The sequence below is a fragment of the Dufourea novaeangliae genome, unplaced genomic scaffold (assembly GCF_001272555.1).
Source record: "Dufourea novaeangliae isolate 0120121106 unplaced genomic scaffold, ASM127255v1 scaffold120, whole genome shotgun sequence".
In the NCBI taxonomy this organism is placed as follows: Eukaryota; Metazoa; Arthropoda; class Insecta; order Hymenoptera; family Halictidae; genus Dufourea; species Dufourea novaeangliae.
In genome coordinates this window covers 1-18,349 of record NW_015373994.1, presented here as the reverse complement: position 1 = coordinate 18,349, position 18,349 = coordinate 1, and the positions used below count along the sequence as shown (strand labels likewise).

Sequence of the window (18,349 nt, the reverse complement as noted above, 5' to 3'; positions counted from 1 at the left end):
TTTTTTTAATTCCGTTGCATACCCTTTCCTCTATAATACAAAAATACAAACAATCCTGTGTAATTGTAAATATATTATTTATCAGCTAGTGCTAGTCCATTCACCTGTTTCTTTTAATGCTCTGTCTGTTAATCTTTCTATTTCAGTCAAAAGCTGCTCAGTCTCTACATCAACACATACCATTTCCGCTTCGACCGGATCCCATTCTAAACTATTTGGTGTAGACACTCTAGACCAAGGAGATGCTGTCAAGCTAGAGGGCTGGCTATTGTTAACTGATGTTTGAGTTATAGACGCATCGTTACTTTCGATGTTTTCATCATCCATAATTGGTAGAGGCATTCCTAAACCGATAATACTTTTATGTATCTTACGTCATATATGAATACATGCATCATTGTAGAAGAACTAGCACTATCCATGAATTTGAAGGACCCTGAGATTTAATATTAACTGTAGCAGGATCCTTTTACCTTCATGTTCCCACTCCAAATCTAACGATGATCCAGGAGTAGAAGAGACACATGCTTGTTGCTTTATTAACGTCCTTGCATCGAGAATTTGAAGTTGAGTATCCAATCCAGAACTAAAAATTCATTAGAGAATTATTTTTATTTTACTGCTGTTAATTCAATAAACATAAATATACGAATCTTGTAAAATACCTTGTTGAAGCATTGTTCCTAGAATTTAATCTGGCATATTTGTTAGTACCCTTTGACCATCCTCCTTCTTCTAACAATTCCAATGTCACAGGAACTCCATGTTTTTTCTACAAATGTATAATATAGCTGAATAAACACTTCCCATTAATTAAAGTATAATTTCTACAGTTACATGAATTTAATATAACATCATTAACTGTACCATTAAGAATCTTGGATAACTCTATTACAATAGGTAACAATTAAATACATACACTTACAATGCTGAGTATAATACACAAAAATCCTCATAGTCTATTCCAATTACCTTGAATCGATTTAAGGAGAGAAACGATAACAGGCTATCCAGGAGGCATAACAATGAAGTGTACAATTAATACAATAAAACAATGAAAGACTGCCCTGTAGCTAAGCATAATGTCTTACGTTTTTGATCCTATAGATTGATCTGCATCTCCTTTGTCATCTATAAACTATAAATAGGTACATTACTTTTTAATATATTCATAGATATATTCTAACTATGAGCTGTAACATATATTTATCATAGAAATCATTAACTGTATCAGGAAATCTTATATACCTCAACTTGTTCGTCTCCTTGGAAGGACATATTGGTGTGCCTTTGGTAAAACCTTAAATTCAAATGTGTTCTGCATAAGAAAACTAATGAAATATACTCATAGATAACAATGAAAAGAGGTAGTAATTCATTGTAGACACAAAAAATGTCTTGAAAACTTTTAAAACACTGAAGATAGTTCTAGGATCAGTAATCTTGGCTGAACTGGGATGGCAAGAGGAGCTTTTGTAAATGGAGCCCACTTGGTTTATTATCATACTGTATTGTTACTCTCAGGTACAAACATAATGTAAGGAGAACATAAAGATCTAAATATATCGCACTGTTTCCCAAGAAAACGTTTTTATTTAAAGAGAAAAGGCGTGTATCTAACCTGTACGACAATGAGTCTGTCACTTTGGAAATGCAGCGGCCGAAACAGGCCCCCATGACCTGTTAACACACGGCGTATCGCCGTCATCTAACTGATATAGGCGTTCAGAGATCAGTAGTTAATTCCACGTGAAGAATGAAGGATAACAGGAAAGAAGGGTGGCCCTTCGCACAGAGTACAAGAAACATCAGTAGATGTCAGTGGATACGACTCATCGCTCACGAGTACCAGAGTAAGAGTCAGTAAGAGTACCAGCACCAGCACCAGCGTCTGTCAAGTGCAATTGAGTGTAGTTAAGTGCATACTGGTGCATAGGATGCACTGCATACTCGCGTGTATTCCTGATACCTGCTCGCTGCAATTCTGAGTGAACGCTTGCGTCGAGGCGTCAAGACACAAGCTCGCCAACGTTTGCGTCACTCATAGAAAATACAATATTCTCTCGTTATAAGCTCGATTTTCTCTTCAACGCTGTAACGTGTATTAAAGGTATTACACATAATAATTGTGTATCAATTAATGATATTTGAAATAATTTAGGATAAGGGCGTATGTTTATACTCAAAGCATTTAATATTCATGTTTCCTTACTCATGTTTTGACCAGCTGTGACAAAACAATATTACCGACGATCTCGTTAAAAGTTTATCAGCGATTTTCAAGCAGAGGGCTTATAACGAGGCAACATCGAACAGAGACGGATAATTTAGGTAATAGCTCTTTATCTACGCAAACTAATCGAAACTATCGTTTAACAAAATTGTAATTTATCTATATATTTGTTTAGCTTTGAAGTCAATTAAAATTTAGATCAATTTATTTCATCAAGTCTTTTTAGAGTAACCAATTCGATTGAGTACATTCATTGGACACACTGTTTGATATTTTTGCATTGGAAAGTTGTCATTGAAATGCAGTCATTCCTCTTCAATCATGTGGTTCATGAGACATAACTGAATATGTATTAGGTATTTGGCAAATGGTGTTAGAGGAGAATTGGCTGACATTTATAATTTTTGTCACACGTCAAACTAACAGCTGGGCAATTGTAGCGTCTGTAATTCGGTAATTTTTTTATAAAGTGTGAAAGATTCGTTTACGTGATTCGATGAGATTGTTCAGAGAAATGATTCCTGATGACTGGAAGATAATAGAATGGTACTATGAATGTTATTGCTAACAGAACTTTTTTTATTCTTAAATTTAGATCGAACGAGACTCACGAGAGAGTTTTAAAACCATGAAAAAATATACAGTGTAATACATGCCTATTAAACGTGATAACAGTATTTTTTCTTAAATATCAAATTTATCAAACACAATATTACCATGAATTCTGTAATTGCATTTACCTTGATGTTAGTCATGTTAATTAATGTCAGGGATGGATTCTTGATATCCCAACATCCAAAGCTATTAGTGGTATCTTATGATGCCTTCAGGTAAGATATGTCAGGTCCTACAAATGTGAATTACATCTAGAGAACCTTTTGTCTTATAACGTGTTTCATACTTTACAGATATGACTACTTTAACAGAAACCTAACACCGTTCATGAACAAATTAAAACATGAAAGTACACATACCGATTATATAATGAATGTCTTTGTCACTAAAACATTTCCTAATCATCATACTATGGCCACAGGATTATATGCAGAAACGCACGGTGTTGTGGATAATGAATATTATGATCCCATTTCAGGGAATACAACTAAATATTCATATGATTTGTATCATTATGACAACAAGATTCTTCCCATTTGGGTATGTAATAATAGTATAAATACTATATTCATTCTTCACACGATTAACACTGTTGTATGCAATAGACTGCTAATGAGAAAGGAGGAGCACAAAGACGAAGCGGCACAATGATGTGGCCTGGTGGAATATACGAGTATCAAGGAATTTCAGCTACATTTTCACAGGTATACTTTTTACCTGTAATTAAATTTGTAAGCCTGAACTGTTCAGGATCATTTCTCTGTCAATGGTTCTATTACAAAAAATCTATTTTATGTTCAAATAATCTGTTGTTACTCTGGTCAGATTTTTAACGAGACTATACCTTGGGAAGAAAGAATAGACACTTTGGTATCATGGTTTGTTCATCCGACACACCCGATAAATTTTGGTATATTATATATTGAAGAACCAGATTATCATGGTCATATATTTGGAATAAGTGGCCCTGAGTTTGACAATATTTTGAGGAAATTGGACAATATAACCAAGTATTTACACTATAAGATAGAACAGCATGGTTTACATGATCTAAACATTGTTCATTTGAGTGATCATGGAATGGCACCTGTAAAACTAGATAGGATAATAGATCTAACAAAGTATATTAACAGTTCTGACTACAAGTTTGTGGGTACCTCACCAGGCTTACACATTTTCCCTAATCCTGGTACGTTGATTCACTATATCTGCTTATTAACTTCATTTGAGCTATTTTGAAACTGTCTCAATTAGATTCTATAGGTTTAAATAAAACAATAAAAATAATTTTATTTGTTAGGTAAAGAAGATATTATTTATCAAGCTTTAAAACAAGCAGCACAGAGTCAAAAGGCTTTCACGGTCTACAAACGAGAGGAGATTCCTCAGAAGTATCATTATGGAAACAATACACGCGTTGGCTCTATTTTTGTTATTGCTGAAGTTGGATATGCATTTCAGAATCTTCTCGAGACTATAGAATACTATAAAAAGAAATTCAACATTACAGGTGATTCTAAATAGGCAACATGTAGTATTGAATTACTAATCTAAAGATTTGGACTGTTTGAATCTGTACTATACAAACTGTATGCAATATTTATTTACAGTAAATGGTGACTCAGAGTTTGGCTTGCATGGATATGATAATGCAGCAATAGAGATGCATCCATTCTTCTTTGCAATGGGTCCTGCATTTATACCCAAATGTAAACTAGAACCTTTTAACAATATAGACTTATTCCCCTTGTTTTGTAAAATACTTGACTTAGAGTGCCCCAAGGTAAATGGCACTTTATCGCATATAACCAAGTGCCTTAAGAGACATCAACAGGATATAACAATTATTGCTTACAGAATGATATGTAAGTAAAGATTATAATATTTATTCTTGCTATCATATGTGTTCACAGTTTGATTTAATGTCTGTTGTCAATTAAGTTGTAGCCACCACTATTTCTATGATGTTAGTTGGGATTATAGCAGCAATAGTACTTTTTTATATGAGGAAACGAAAATTAAGATCAAGAAGTTACAAGTAAGTACACACTTCGGACACGTTTTTGTTTTTCTGACGAACTACATAAAAGGAATAAGATACTTCACAATTGTTTTTAGAAATGTAATTTTGGATTTTAGAGAATGAACTGTAGAAAATAGTGATTAATATAATATTGATATTTTAATTTTTCAGGAGATATTATCCAGTGGATGGATAATATGTAAAAAAATAACAAGCAATAGATGAAATATATACATTTTCGTATTATACATAGATAAACCAAAATAGGTTTGAAAGCGATTTTAAAAAAAGATGGCATGATAAGAAATAGCACTTCTGTAAAGAAAAAATACAGTCTTGATTTTATTTACGACAAATAATGTCTTATTTTTTCAAACTTTAATAAATAGCGATATATTAAAGTAGAATTTTAATCTTCTTAAGTAATTAACAGTCTCATACACTAATCTATTAATTGTGTAAATAACAGTACACTTTTGGAATTCGTGCAAAAGCATGCACTGTTTTATACTAGTTTAGTGAAAATGTTTAATCTTTCAATTATAGACTAAACTATAAGAAGATTGAAAAATCAAATTTTTGTCTAAAAAGAAAACATAAATTTCTCATTTATATGGCTACGAATATATTTTAGAAAGAATAGAACAAATACGAACGCTTTCCTGTGGCATTTTTAAAAAATTTCTTTCGTTCCTGATATCAGAATCAAACAAAATAATACAACCTTTTATTTTTAGAAGAATACTGGAAGATTTGGAAGCACAGTACCGTTGGGATGTAAATCACGATATTCAAAATCCTACTTGCAAGTAAATTTACAAAGATTTGTTTTCAAACTTTTACTTTCCGCTTCATGCTTCTACAAAGGGCTCATTATCTGTACACGCAGAAAACGAGAATTCTGATCTCCCTGTATTAATAATTTCTTTATTTTTCTTTCCAGATTAAACCATTTCCCAGATTTATTCATTATTTCATGCCACACGAATAGTAGAGGAAATATTAAGTATAGGAAATCCCTTTTTCAATGTCGGTGACACGTGCTTCACGCGTTGCACGGCACAACGTAATACCTTTAAACTACATATAAATGAGAAAATAATACTACTGTGATACTGAAAATCGTTTAATTCAGACAAATCTCTGAATAGTACACTTAAATAAGCGAACAAATTGTACTAGTTTGTATACTAGGTATACAGATTTTTGTGGGTTTCCAAGATATACTTTCCACGAACATCTTATTCTTTTAGATAGTATAATCTAACCTTATACAATAACTGAACATACAATTTTTATTTGTATTCGTTGTTAATATGATGACGTAAAATTAGTGAGATGTTATGCGCGAGCAACATCTATGGTAAATTGGGAATACAACAAATTAACATGCACAGTATTACTTTAGAATATAGATTGTAAGGTGACTCAGCATCTACAGGGAGTTAAGAAATTACATGTCCCTGCTACTATAGATGGATTCTACACCTTCGGTTTGGTGGAGATTGAAATAAGAAAATTATGTTGAAATTTCATTCATTTGTAAACTGATTTTATTTATAATATATTGAATCTCGCAGTTAGATACAGCACAGATATCATGGTATGGGTGAAGTAGTAGAGTTTTCTCAGCTTTAACTTTGATCATAAAGATGAAAAATCCCTACTGCTTCGCCAATACCTTGGTATCTGAGTTGTATCTGACTGCGAGATTCAATATATTATAATTAAGGTCAGTTTAAAAATGAATGAAACTTCAACATAATTTTTAAAGAGAACGGTTGAGTTCCACCCCATGGTTCCTTTCAGACTTTTTATCCTTACGATGAGTAGAATGTAATATAACGATTAAAAAAATTTGACCTTCAAATACAAGGTCAAGGTCATTTCTGCAGTAACATTTTTACCTCAATCTCGACCAAACCGAAGATGTAAAATCCGGCTATGGTAGCCGTGACATATAATTGCTTGACATCCTGTATATTGCCAGCAAAATACCGTATGAAATTATAGACAAAACGAATTTTATCATAATTCTACACAGATTGTATAATGCTCATGTGTACATACATATATCAAGTGTAAATAAACAATACTGTAGCGAGAGCAAGTGTCTGTTATTTTAAAAGATAAATGATGAAGAATGATTAATACTTGTAAGTAAATTATTAGACGATTCTCAATTAGGCAATGAAGAAACGTTCATTTAATTGAGATTAATACATCTGTAACAGTGAAAAAGGCTGTACATAGCCAGCCACACTTTATTTTGTTTTTAAAGTCATATAGTAAATCGTTGAAAATGTATGCGTTTTGTTAACAGAGGCTGTTGGTTGTGTTTCAAATTATACTGCAATATTAAATATTACGCATAATTTTTGTAACTCTGGAAAGGGGGGGAGGGTAAAATCTAATTTTTTTCTTGTATGGTGGGGTAAAAGCCACTTTTTTCCGTCCAGGGGGGGGGGCACTTGCCCCCCTGGCTACGCCCATGTCTAAGAATAAATTACTGTTTCTCATTGATAAGTTCTACTCATGATAATTGTATAGAAATATACGAGTGACTTAAATTCAATACGCGACGATGTTGGCGTGCATCCGATCGAGGCTGAGGTCGTGGTGAGGTATTATCACATTGTAAAATTACTCAACAATCCTCTGTATACAGTGACATGTGGGTGAGTACCCGAAACTGTCTATGACGTAACTACCCGGTGTTCAATCCCCTTGGACCCAGTAATCTCAGAATCATGGGACCATTGTAACAAATGAAGTATACAATGTAACACGCAGAACAATTATATGAATTTTCATAAAACGAAAAAGAGCGTTGTTTGTTCTTTTGTATAGAACCTACTAAATATCGGTGATCCGATCTTTTTGCATTCTATTGTACAACAGCGTAAATAATCTTCGAATGACCTTGAATAAACTTGCTTCGAAGGTAACGCACAGATTTCTGTTTTCGTGGATCATTCTATCGTACTGTTGTTACTCTTCGTCATCGCACTGAATAGCCCGGCACTTCAGCGACTCGACTACAATTATCCGTTACAGTTGTCACCCATTTTCAACAATCGTGCGTATAATGGAACCGGAAGCGTTTAGTAATTCGGCTTTGAGTCGAGATCATGGAAGCGTCGAATCTATCGGAATGGAACGCTACAAAAAAACAGGTATATAACCGATTTTCATGATTTTAATGCCGCGGATACGAGTCGAGCAGAACTAGAGACGGGCAAATTCGTTATCTAGATAAAGAGCTTCGAATAACGAATAAGAGATAAGAAAGTGCATCGACATTTGCAATCGATCGTACGTGAAAATGACAATTTTTATAATAGAATGATACTTCTCGAGTGAGTAGACACTTGGCTAATCAATTATTTGTTAAAATAAACAAAATTTTTTTACTAGGTCTTAAGTATACGTGCTCGAATGTAAAATTGTGTTCAACTCTGTGAACAGAACTCGTCTCCACGCGCATTGAAGTCTCCGCGAATTTCGTCGCGCGTGCACCATCATTGTTTGCGCACGCAACGATCAGTCGAATATTCTTTATGCAGACTGGGTAATTTTAGTTATCGTTAAAAACCACTAAAACTTCTGTACGTATAATTTAAACACGTGCACATTTCATTTTCGTTGAATACCACACCATATTTATAAACCCAATATACACATAGAATCACTGATTGGAGTAGAATTGCTGCTAACAAAAGTCTCTTGAAGATGTTCGCGAATTACCGTTGTTTCTGCGACATTTAAACCTAGTACACTGGAATCTTGTAATCGAAGACAATGTAAACTAGGCGCGCACTGATTGCAGCTCAAATTGAATCCGCGCCGTTTCTGGAAACAATTACAATTATAATGAAAATGCGTCGGATTGTAACATACAGTGATCAAGTGTTTCTTGCGCGCGCTCGCTCTTTTTGCATTTACATATTGTAATCGTGGGAATGATGTTTTGGTACATAACACGTCGTTGGCGATCGACAAGTTGGCTGATATGCGTGAAAAAATTTGCGGTGGAAAATATTTTGAGGAAACTGGAAGCGATCGTTTGGAATTCGTCGAATAGATCGATAGCTTATCCCGCTGATCTCGATCCACCGACGACGTAATGTCGGGTGCTATTGACATATGGTAATTATCGGGGCGTGCGTCAGTCATTACTCCCGAGGGATTTATAATATTTTTATAAAAGTCGGCGACGTTGAGGCGCAGCACTCAGTCGGTGGTCGAGCGCGACGGAAGAAGGTTCGTGAAAGTTTGGTTTTAACGGCTCGCGAATGACTTTGTGCACGGGGGATCGACGGTTCTTAAGATCGGTAGAAATCCGAAATTTCCGTGGATCACAGTATATTCTCCGTGCGAGTAACTTTTATGTCATGATTACGACAAAAATCCACGTTGGATCCGTTCGACGTTCTGATGGTTTGAAGGGGGAAGACTATATTCTGTAATGTTGAAATTGAAAATGTTCAGAACGAACAGTTGTCTACATAGTAACAAATTGTTTTCGTGTGTAATATTCTGGTCCTTAGTGCACTTTCCTTCAAGCCAATAAAGATTTTTTCGGAATAGAAAGAGAATCGAAGAGACAATGTTCGGTGGTTTAGTAAATTGTTTATATTCTTTTCTGTTTCAGTCCAACTGCGTGATCTAAGATGTTGCCACTGTGTTTGGTGTTAATTGGCCTGTTGCATCCATTCGTTCACGTGGTTTCTGCTCAAGGTTTGCGTTTCAAATTGCTTTTCTGACACTTGCATGCGCTTCCAACGCATTCGCGACCTCGACACGCAGCCTTTGTGTACCATTGAACCAGAAACCACAGATACTTCTTAAACAACCATAAAACCACTTCGGTTTGCTGTCGAATATAAATAATAATTTGCTTTTTGCCTTGCGTGGGTAGAGCGATGAAGCAACATCCTGAAGTTAATGGTTCGTTAAATTGCGAATAATACCGATCGTGTTCACGTGACAGAGAATGTTCTTGTAGAGACGCTTTTCTAGGTTGATTAAATTAAGAAAATGATAACAGACAATCTGTGACATAATATTCAGGTATTTAATGTCAATCGAATCTCAACGTACTTGGAGGAATAGTTACATGAAGAAAGCCTCTGATAGATCAGAGAAATTGTGCAATAAGAATCCATTCGATGTTCACTGAATTTGAAAATCTTCAACGAAACTCTTTACACTACTGGTAGCCTGCGTTTATTATATCACAGAGATCCTTCATAATTCTTCACAGATGATTCACGGAACGAAAAAAACCAAAACAGGTTTCATGAGTCGATCAGAATTGCACATTTTTAATATTCTGTTACTTACCTCTTCTGCTCAGACTGGAAACGTGTTTGAAGTACCAATTAATTACCTCTGATTGATATTGTGAACACGAGGGAAGAAACGACAAGGGATTTCCCGGTTCGAAGATACTTTTTTCTTTCTTCCCAGAACATTGAGTAATCTCTGACGTAGGATAGCCCGGAGACGACCAAGGTCCGAACCTTCGGATCAAGTGAGCGAACGTTCCCATAAGTCCGAGCGATTCTGGAGGTCAAGCACAATCATCGTTAGTGTTACGTATATCACGACAGCGTGTAATTCCCTTACGATGATTCCAGTTGAATCAACGGAAAAAGTGAACCGAGTACAGAGAAATGGTGACTCAATCGGTTAATCAAGACGTGAATACAATGCCATTTTACTTTATAGATAAGCTAGGGGTTTTATTACCAATTAATTGTCCGACCATGTTGGTAACTGTTTCCTTGAATTATGACAGTTCTATAATTCTAGGATATCGGAACATTAATAGGTATGCTTGAACAGATATACAAAAGAAAGCTTAACTAATCAGGTTTCATTGTTTGTGCGACAGATGAGCAATCGATCTTTTCTTCCTCTATTCTCAATAGTCGTATATAAGATTTGTAATCTTGAAAATTTTCTATTTGCTACGTTTACCTGGTAAATACAGATCAATCTCGAATTTTAAGCTATGTAATTATTATGGAGAACTTTACGTGATCGTGGTGGACACGTTCATTTTTTTATCATGAAATGTCACGATTAACTACTTTCGTTACATTCCGATTTAGATATTTGTTTGCACGACTAGATTCAAGATTCCTAGGATTTCTCAAAATATATCCTCGAATTCATATTGATCGATGATAGCTTTGTTAATAGTTCTCTTTTTTTGCTCACGAATTCTCGGGGACACGATTCTTGTGTCACAATAAAATAACAGGCCCCCAATAGTAATTTCAGATTCGATTCGTAAATTGACAAACCGGTCTGCATCTTTTATACACGTCGACTTACGTAACGTTACATGTGCCTCGTCGTATTTTCTGAGAATTAACTTCAATTCTCGCGACGAACGGAATATATGGGTAATATACTCGATCATCAACGATCTTCAGTTCGAGGAAGTGAGTGAACTTACTGGCTACTGTTGCTGATTAACCCTCGTCTAGTGGATGCAGGGTCATTTTGACCCAATAACTATTATTTTTATCATTTCAATTTATTCGACACTGCAATCTAATTTATAGAGTTTTTACGTAACACCATCTTCACGCATACATATATGCTCGTTTGATTGTATGGTGAACGTTTCATACGTATTTACACCATTAAACAAACACAGTATACATTTCACTTAACTACTCAAATATATTTCTTCGCGTAGTGTTATCCATAAAATATACAAGAACCAGTCGTTATGTATCTAAGTACAAAATGACTCACTGTGTATTTGCCTCTGAATTGTTTGCATTGTGGCGTGGTCCATTGCGTTTGTAAAATTATCGGGATGAACTCGTCGTTCCGCATTGTCAACAGATTAATAGCGGAAATAGTATTCAAACGTACGTGATAACATGTTATAACAAACTGCATGGTACCGGTTGTCAGCTTCTCCAATTTCAATCTACTAATAACAACCAGATACATTCGACCAACTATCATTACATTCACTCCACAAAACATACGCCTTAAAGTAATCGAAATAATTCGATCAAATTCCATCAAATTCGAACATTTCAGGTCAGTCATGCACCACTCCGAACAACGCTCCAGGAGTTTGTCTTGGCATCCGAGGTTGCCCACCTTTGTTGGACATGCTGCAACGAGAAGGCGCCGCAGCCGGCAATTATCTGAGAGCATCACTTTGCTTCAACCAGCCTAGGAACCCGATCGTGTGCTGTCCTCTGAACAACACGGAACCACCCAGGGATGGGAAGGTGGTGCAGGACAACACGTACGGCCCCTTGTATCCACCGCAGTGCGGCTACAGCAATGCCAGCCACACCAGGGTGGTCGGTGGTATCCCAGCCCAACTTGGTGAACGAACAAAAATGATTACTTACTGAGAAATAAAGACACCCCTGGCGTTTACCAAACTCGACGCTCGTTTAGGACGACGCACAGAAAAAATTATTATCATTTACAATCATTCAAAATTCTTAATAATCAAGTAGATTCCTTCCAACGAGCCGATTACATTAGTTTAAACAGAGAACGATTTCCGTGCCAATTTTTTTCTCACGAACAGCCAGAAAGATGTCAAAGAGAGAGTACGAATTTTATGGTGGTGAAGGCAAAAAATTTCGTGAAGTTGAAGTATTGAATTTGATAAATGGTAGTGGATACCCTCCTGGCACACATAGCGAATTCTGGGTTGTGCATGTAGCGAATCGTGGGTGCCACTAAGGGGTTGAATTTTCTATACTATGAATAGAAGTTAGAGAAATTATGTTACCAAAGGATCTGTAATGTAAAATCATATAAATATACATATTCCCTGTGTTTAGGTGCTTGGCCATGGATCACCGCTTTAGGGTACCGCAGCAACCTGCATCCCGAGACTCCCTCATGGCTCTGCGGGGGATCCTTGATATCCGCCAGACATGTCCTCACCGCTGCTCATTGCGCAGTTCGTTCAGACCTGTATGTGGTTCGTATTGGCGATTTGAATTTAAGACGGGACGACGATGGAGCTCATCCAGTTGAGGTCGAGATCGAGCGGAAGATCATACATCCTGGATACAGCACCTCAGCATTCGTGAACGATATAGCTGTCCTTAGACTCGCGCAAGATGTGCAATTCACCGGTGAATTAATGCCTTACAACCTCTTAAATATTCACGATCGATTGCAAGTGTATTAACAAAGAGAATGTGTATTTCAGATCAGGTGTACCCGATTTGTCTACCGGTGGAGGAACCGCTACGAAGTAACAATTTTTATCGGAAATATCCTTTCGTTGCTGGTTGGGGTTCAATCGGAACCAGTGAGTAGTAATTCTCGTTTGTTGGTATAATAGACAATTTGCTGTTTCATGATTTAATCCTATTAATTCGTGTTCTACTGCAGAGGGTCCGTCCAGTAGCGAATTGTTGGAAGTGCAGCTGCCTGTAGTGAGCAATGATGATTGTGCACAGGCTTACGCGAGGTTCAACGGTACGGTTATTGATAGTCGTGTGCTGTGCGCTGGATTCAAACAAGGCGGAAAAGATGCTTGCCAGGTGAGCGAATTGTGAATTTATTACGATCGGGATGAACGTTTGTTTTGGGGATGGTCTAAAACCCATAAAAATCCAGGCAATCACTTTAATCTATCTTGATTGTTGACAGGGCGATAGCGGAGGACCACTGATGTTACCCAAGACATTTACCTACTACCAAATTGGAGTAGTGTCCTACGGCTACAAATGTGCCGAGCCTGGTTATCCTGGTGTTTACACCAGAGTCACTGAATTCCTCGACTTTATTATCTCATCGTTGCAATGATCCACGAAAATCCTTCACGGAAGATCAGATTTGTTGCCTTGAATCTCTCGAATAAGGAACATGTCTATTCTCGAGTGTTTTGTACATCACCGGACATAGTTATAAGGTGCACGAACTTGTTACTAATTCATGTGAACGCTTCACTCCTAGAGCTCAGATAAAATACTGTTATATACTGTGGTATAATTATCGTCGTCAGTTTAGTAAAATGTTCATTGTCGCAATGTAGTTACACTTTTGTATTAAAATTAATATTCTTACCACTACCTTTCACAATCATTTATTTTGGATACGACAATCTTCTTGTTGGGCTTAAGGATCCAAACAAGTCTTTCAAAATAGATTGCAACTCTTAACTCTCCTCGTCCTTAATTACTCTGATCTAGCACTGTTTTTTAGTCGTAGAATAACTAAATGTATGCGATCCATCACCAGAACATTTAAATATTCTAATAAAATCTCGATTGTTAGTACTTCTCTGTCACCTGATATTCTGTTTCGTTATCAGAATATTACCTAGATGACAGTGAATCACACGGACGTCTCACGATCAATCTCTTCTGATTCCGAACGATAAAATTCCGATTCGATATCAGAATATTACCTAGATGACAGTGAATCACACGGACGTCTCACGATCAATCTCTTCTGATTCATTAACCGATCTGTCTACAAAGATCATCGGTGTTATCGTCCGTGACCTTGAACGAGACACAGAGGAACGTTATCAGCGCCGATAACTGGCTATCGTGGCCTCTTATTTCTTCGCGGGCTACCGGGTTGCCTTAGTACACGTCGCGACCGACAGATGCCAGGATGTCGCTGATAATGTTGCACGTGTTACGTTGCCAAGGTTTAAATAAGTTGTTGGTCGCTCCGTTCAGATTAGAAGTGACCGGCAGACTCGTTGCATCACGACCGCGTCCTCCATCCAAGAAATTCGTGAGAAGCATGCCGTACACAACGATCGAGAGGGGTTCGTTGAACAGCACGGATTACAGGCTTTATTTCAGTAAGTAGACGGATGACATAACCTTAACTTTATTCAACGGTCCGATGCGAGCGGTTTCGTTGTTACGTTTGCGGTCATTATTTGCGCGTGTCGTCGCTTCATTAAAGTATTCAACGGTATAATTATGCGATATTTCGTTCGCCTTGAATGTGACCCGACCTTTATTATCAATTTCACATAGTTTCAGCTGACCTCACACATTTTTTTTGCATAACCACTGTATAGCCTTCTGTCTCTCCCTCTTCGTTCATTTTCTTTGACGCTTGTTTTTTTATATCGTAGTTGTAAGTGTTCCAATGTAAACGTTTTTCATTGCAATTTTAACATATTTCCGTCCTTCTGTATCACAAGAAATCAATGCCGCATATTAACAACGTGACATTTGATTTTAGTGAAAGTATTCGAATGCCTTACGCGCGACCAAAAGTCTGCAGTTGTTCCGCGCATATGGTTACGTTTAATTTGCATTTATACGAGAGCCTTTTTTTACTTTTTTTGCTAGTGTACAAATTTATTGATCTGCGGAAGTTTAAGAAAATACTGGATATATTTGATACAATCTTTACTTGATAGTTCAGGATGTTATATCTTAAATGAAAAATAAAGAGGAATTTTTTTATATGTTCGACTTCATATATTTTATGATATAAATGATATAAATTTGTATAAGGGTACATAGAAATTGGTCATACATATGATTTTCAATATACGTTATAGGAAATGAAGTTGGTCCAATTTCACCCATGCATGACATTCCACTTTATAATGATGAAAGCAATAAAATAGTAAACATGGTAGTTGAAATACCAAGATGGACAAATGCAAAGATGGAGATCAATTTAAAAGAAACATTGAATCCTATTAAACAGGATGTCAAGAAGGGAAAATTAAGATATGTTGCTAATTGCTTCCCACACCATGGATACATATGGAATTATGGTGCCTTACCACAGGTACAAATATAATGATTATTGTATATAATCTTCAGTGAATCACTGATATAATCTTTTAATACAAGACTGTTATTTATAATACAATACCAAACAATTTATCTAATTTATGACATCATTTAGTAGCTACAGAATGTTATCAACAGTTTTATTGATGCAACTAATCAAAGATTATGTGTGACTGCATGATAAATTGCAAGAACAATGCCTTATCATATTGTCTGGAAAGTCTTAAACTTTGTCCAAGGATATTTTACACTATCATCCTAGCTATGCCAATTTAAAATTAAGTTCTTTTCATTTGTTATCTTTCTTATTTTGTAGGAAATTCAGAGAAAAAGTTCATTTGTATTCATTATTAATTAAGGTTTTGTTAACAGACATGGGAAAATCCTGAAGTTTTGGATGAAGCAACTGGTTGCAAAGGAGACAATGATCCCATTGATGTCCTTGAAGTTGGATACAGAGTAAGAATTTTTTTTGTTTTTATATCGTTAGTCAATTCTAATTTACATATAATTAAAAATGTTGTACAGGTTGCTAAAAGGGGTGAAGTTTTGAAAGTAAAAGTTCTTGGTGCTGTAGCACTTATTGATGAAGGTGTGTAGTAATACGAATTTTTGTTAACTTTATCATATTCTTACTATTTTATTTGATTTTAATTATTGCTGTTTTCAGGTGAAACTGACTGGAAAATAATAGTTATTGACATTAATGATCCTCTGGCAGAGCAGATGAATGGTAAGAATTATATTTCTGTTAACATAATCATTTTTATTTTTATGATTTATAAGAAAGTTGATTATTTAAACAGCTGTACGATTCATGTACTTAACTTGAGAACTGATCAAATATGGGAAGAGTTGGCCTTAAATAGAGTCTAATGATATTCTAGACTTATCTAAAGTGAATGATTTGACTTAATCTGAGCATAAATTCACGTTACGTAATCACGTACACGAACTACCCACTAAACTCTATTAAGCACGTGACTAGTACAAACGAAAATTTCAGTCTTTCTTAATGAACTTCTGCGTTTTGATGATGACATCCTAGTCGCGATAAAAACCTGCTGAATCACACACGCATTTATTATAATGCTCGTGCACACAATGGTATTTATGTAGCTTTTTTCTTCCGCAGATATAACCGACATTGAAAAACATTACCCGGGTCTGATGAAAGCAACCATTGAATGGTTCAAAATCTACAAAATACCGGATGGTAAACCGGAGAATCAATTTGCGTTTAATGGCGAGGCAAAGCCAAAAGACTTTGCATTGCACATAGTGGAAGAAGTACACCAACATTGGCAGAATCTCATTAAACGGGAAGCACCTGCAGGAGGGATTGCATGGTTGGCGAATTTATTACTATTTCTTTGAAAAATATATACACTTAAATAGGGAGGTAAATGATAAATTTATTTTTAGTACGAACTTAACTGTCACGGGCAGCCCGTTCAAAGTTACTTCAAATGTCGCTGAAGAAATACTAGAAAAGGCTCCACCACAGTCAGTAGAGCCTCAACCAGTGGATCCAATTGGTGAGTTAAGACTTAAAATACTTTAACAGAATTTGATACCTATAATTCTATCTCCTTTCAGTTAATAAATGTTACTTCGTTTCGCAACTATCAAATAAATTATAAGCTAGTTCAACAATACAACTTACGAGTTCCGTTTCAATATGTGTAATTGATGTACTCGAGTTTTAAAATCAACAGTAAACAATTAAGAAATTGTTATGATGTTTGATTTCAGTTAATAAGTGGCATTACGTACATCTTAAGTGAGGAAACGACGGGATATTTTCTCATGAGAGCATCATTAGATATCTACACATACTTGCTTGTTTTGCTGGCACATGACGGAATACCACGTATTATTTCCATGAGTTGCTTCGTCCTACATTTTTGATACATCCACACTAGTTCTAAATAGTTAAATATTGCAGCGTGTGCTTGCAGTACTGAAACAAGCAATATTTATCTATCTCATTGAAACATGACAGTTCAGTTGTACATGTCCTTTATTATTTATTGAAATATAATAATATGGAAAAAGACGATTGTCTATGAACATCGGATCGGACTACGTGTACAAAGTTAATATTCACTATGATTTAATAATTTATGAAATCTTGTTCCTGTACTGTATGTACATACTCATAATGGGTTCTAGGAAAATGAACATACTCCTGTCTAAGGTTGTGATACAACTTCCCATAAGTATAGAAGAGATGGGTAATTTAATTAAATAAAATTTTATTTTTCTTCCTAGTATTTGTTACATCACTGGTTCATGTAATACAATAAAGTAGTTTATAACTATGTCTTTGAAGTATCTTTTGTAAAAGCTATCCCCAGAAACATTTTTTTGCTACTCCCAAAACAACTGTACATTAGAAAATTTAAAAGTATATTATTATTACATTATTTTCGATGAAATTAAAAAATTATACTTATTTACTTTAGTAGTTTGTACGTAAGTGTTGGAGGTGGAACAGTTTTACAACTACTGATACCTAAAGGATTACTTTAATTTCAACGAGAAGATATTTATACTTTGTGATCTCGTCGAAGGTGCATGTTTAGCTATTTTTTATTTTACAATGGGTTTGCAGCCATTCGCTCAGCATTATCCTCGATTTACAAAAATGCAAATCGAGGATAACACCGATTACCAGGTCTCACCACG

General features: G+C 35.6%; 4 protein-coding genes across 6 annotated transcripts; 3 read left to right on the top strand and 1 right to left on the bottom strand.

Moving 5' to 3' along the window:
- Positions 1 to 81: 81 nt before the first annotated feature.
- On the bottom strand, positions 82 to 1,695 carry LOC107187922. Its single transcript, XM_015576126.1, has 7 exons — positions 1,622 to 1,695; positions 1,249 to 1,300; positions 1,092 to 1,138; positions 973 to 1,006; positions 666 to 772; positions 474 to 586; positions 82 to 344 (listed from the first exon to the last, which is right to left on the bottom strand). The coding sequence occupies exons 1-7, from the start codon at positions 1,675 to 1,677 to the stop codon at positions 82 to 84; spliced, it is 672 nt and encodes a 223-aa protein (XP_015431612.1). The 5' UTR covers positions 1,678 to 1,695.
- LOC107187921 (ectonucleotide pyrophosphatase/phosphodiesterase family member 5-like) lies at positions 1,681 to 6,333 on the top strand. 2 transcript variants are annotated; one of them, XM_015576124.1, is made up of 11 exons: positions 1,681 to 2,110; positions 2,228 to 2,331; positions 2,829 to 3,063; positions 3,142 to 3,388; positions 3,454 to 3,552; positions 3,674 to 4,037; positions 4,149 to 4,358; positions 4,459 to 4,713; positions 4,790 to 4,886; positions 5,609 to 5,680; positions 5,815 to 6,333. In XM_015576124.1, exons 3-11 carry the CDS (start codon positions 2,951 to 2,953, stop codon positions 5,906 to 5,908), a joined length of 1,551 nt encoding a protein of 516 aa, XP_015431610.1. In that variant the 5' UTR covers positions 1,681 to 2,110; positions 2,228 to 2,331; positions 2,829 to 2,950; the 3' UTR covers positions 5,909 to 6,333. The 2 variants fall into 2 exon arrangements, with proteins under 2 accessions (XP_015431610.1, XP_015431611.1); XM_015576125.1 differs by lacking the exons at positions 5,609 to 5,680; positions 5,815 to 6,333 and adding an exon at positions 5,043 to 5,216 and having other exon boundaries at positions 1,683 to 2,110.
- Positions 6,334 to 9,114: 2,781 nt separating this feature from the next.
- On the top strand, positions 9,115 to 13,946 carry LOC107187917 (venom serine protease Bi-VSP-like). 2 transcript variants are annotated; one of them, XM_015576117.1, is made up of 7 exons: positions 9,115 to 9,134; positions 9,526 to 9,611; positions 11,943 to 12,239; positions 12,710 to 13,009; positions 13,087 to 13,188; positions 13,272 to 13,423; positions 13,533 to 13,946. In XM_015576117.1, the coding sequence occupies exons 2-7, from the start codon at positions 9,545 to 9,547 to the stop codon at positions 13,686 to 13,688; spliced, it is 1,074 nt and encodes a 357-aa protein (XP_015431603.1). In that variant the 5' UTR covers positions 9,115 to 9,134; positions 9,526 to 9,544; the 3' UTR covers positions 13,689 to 13,946. The 2 variants fall into 2 exon arrangements, with proteins under 2 accessions (XP_015431603.1, XP_015431605.1); XM_015576119.1 differs by lacking the exon at positions 9,115 to 9,134 and having other exon boundaries at positions 9,510 to 9,611.
- Positions 13,947 to 14,482: 536 nt separating this feature from the next.
- On the top strand, positions 14,483 to 17,959 carry LOC107187925 (inorganic pyrophosphatase). The gene is made up of 8 exons (XM_015576128.1): positions 14,483 to 14,700; positions 15,418 to 15,653; positions 16,031 to 16,117; positions 16,187 to 16,250; positions 16,329 to 16,391; positions 16,794 to 17,007; positions 17,084 to 17,196; positions 17,414 to 17,959. The coding sequence occupies exons 1-8, from the start codon at positions 14,505 to 14,507 to the stop codon at positions 17,443 to 17,445; spliced, it is 1,005 nt and encodes a 334-aa protein (XP_015431614.1). The 5' UTR covers positions 14,483 to 14,504; the 3' UTR covers positions 17,446 to 17,959.
- Positions 17,960 to 18,349: the final 390 nt, after the last annotated feature.

What these genes read in the sequence shown, in the direction of transcription:
- LOC107187922 (XM_015576126.1), bottom strand. Translation starts at nt 1,677, where the DNA reads ATGGGGGCCTGTTTCGGCCGCTGCATTTCCAAAGTGACAGACTCATTG. An exon ending in AGGAACAATGCTTCAACAAG is followed by an intron (nt 587 to 665) that starts GTATTTTACAAG and finishes ATGAATTTTTAG; the next exon opens with TTCTGGATTGGATACTCAAC. An exon ending in TTTGGAGTGGGAACATGAAG is followed by an intron (nt 345 to 473) that starts GTAAAAGGATCC and finishes TTATCGGTTTAG; the next exon opens with GAATGCCTCTACCAATTATG.
- LOC107187921 (XM_015576124.1), top strand. Translation starts at nt 2,951, where the DNA reads ATGAATTCTGTAATTGCATTTACCTTGATGTTAGTCATGTTAATTAAT. An exon ending in TTTCAGCTACATTTTCACAG is followed by an intron (nt 3,553 to 3,673) that starts GTATACTTTTTA and finishes TACTCTGGTCAG; the next exon opens with ATTTTTAACGAGACTATACC. An exon ending in ATTCAAAATCCTACTTGCAA is followed by an intron (nt 5,681 to 5,814) that starts GTAAATTTACAA and finishes TTTTCTTTCCAG; the next exon opens with ATTAAACCATTTCCCAGATT.
- LOC107187917 (XM_015576117.1), top strand. Translation starts at nt 9,545, where the DNA reads ATGTTGCCACTGTGTTTGGTGTTAATTGGCCTGTTGCATCCATTCGTT. An exon ending in GCAAGATGTGCAATTCACCG is followed by an intron (nt 13,010 to 13,086) that starts GTGAATTAATGC and finishes TGTGTATTTCAG; the next exon opens with ATCAGGTGTACCCGATTTGT. An exon ending in TTGGGGTTCAATCGGAACCA is followed by an intron (nt 13,189 to 13,271) that starts GTGAGTAGTAAT and finishes GTTCTACTGCAG; the next exon opens with AGGGTCCGTCCAGTAGCGAA.
- LOC107187925 (XM_015576128.1), top strand. Translation starts at nt 14,505, where the DNA reads ATGTCGCTGATAATGTTGCACGTGTTACGTTGCCAAGGTTTAAATAAG. An exon ending in TCTGGCAGAGCAGATGAATG is followed by an intron (nt 16,392 to 16,793) that starts GTAAGAATTATA and finishes TTTCTTCCGCAG; the next exon opens with ATATAACCGACATTGAAAAA. An exon ending in CCTGCAGGAGGGATTGCATG is followed by an intron (nt 17,008 to 17,083) that starts GTTGGCGAATTT and finishes ATTTATTTTTAG; the next exon opens with TACGAACTTAACTGTCACGG.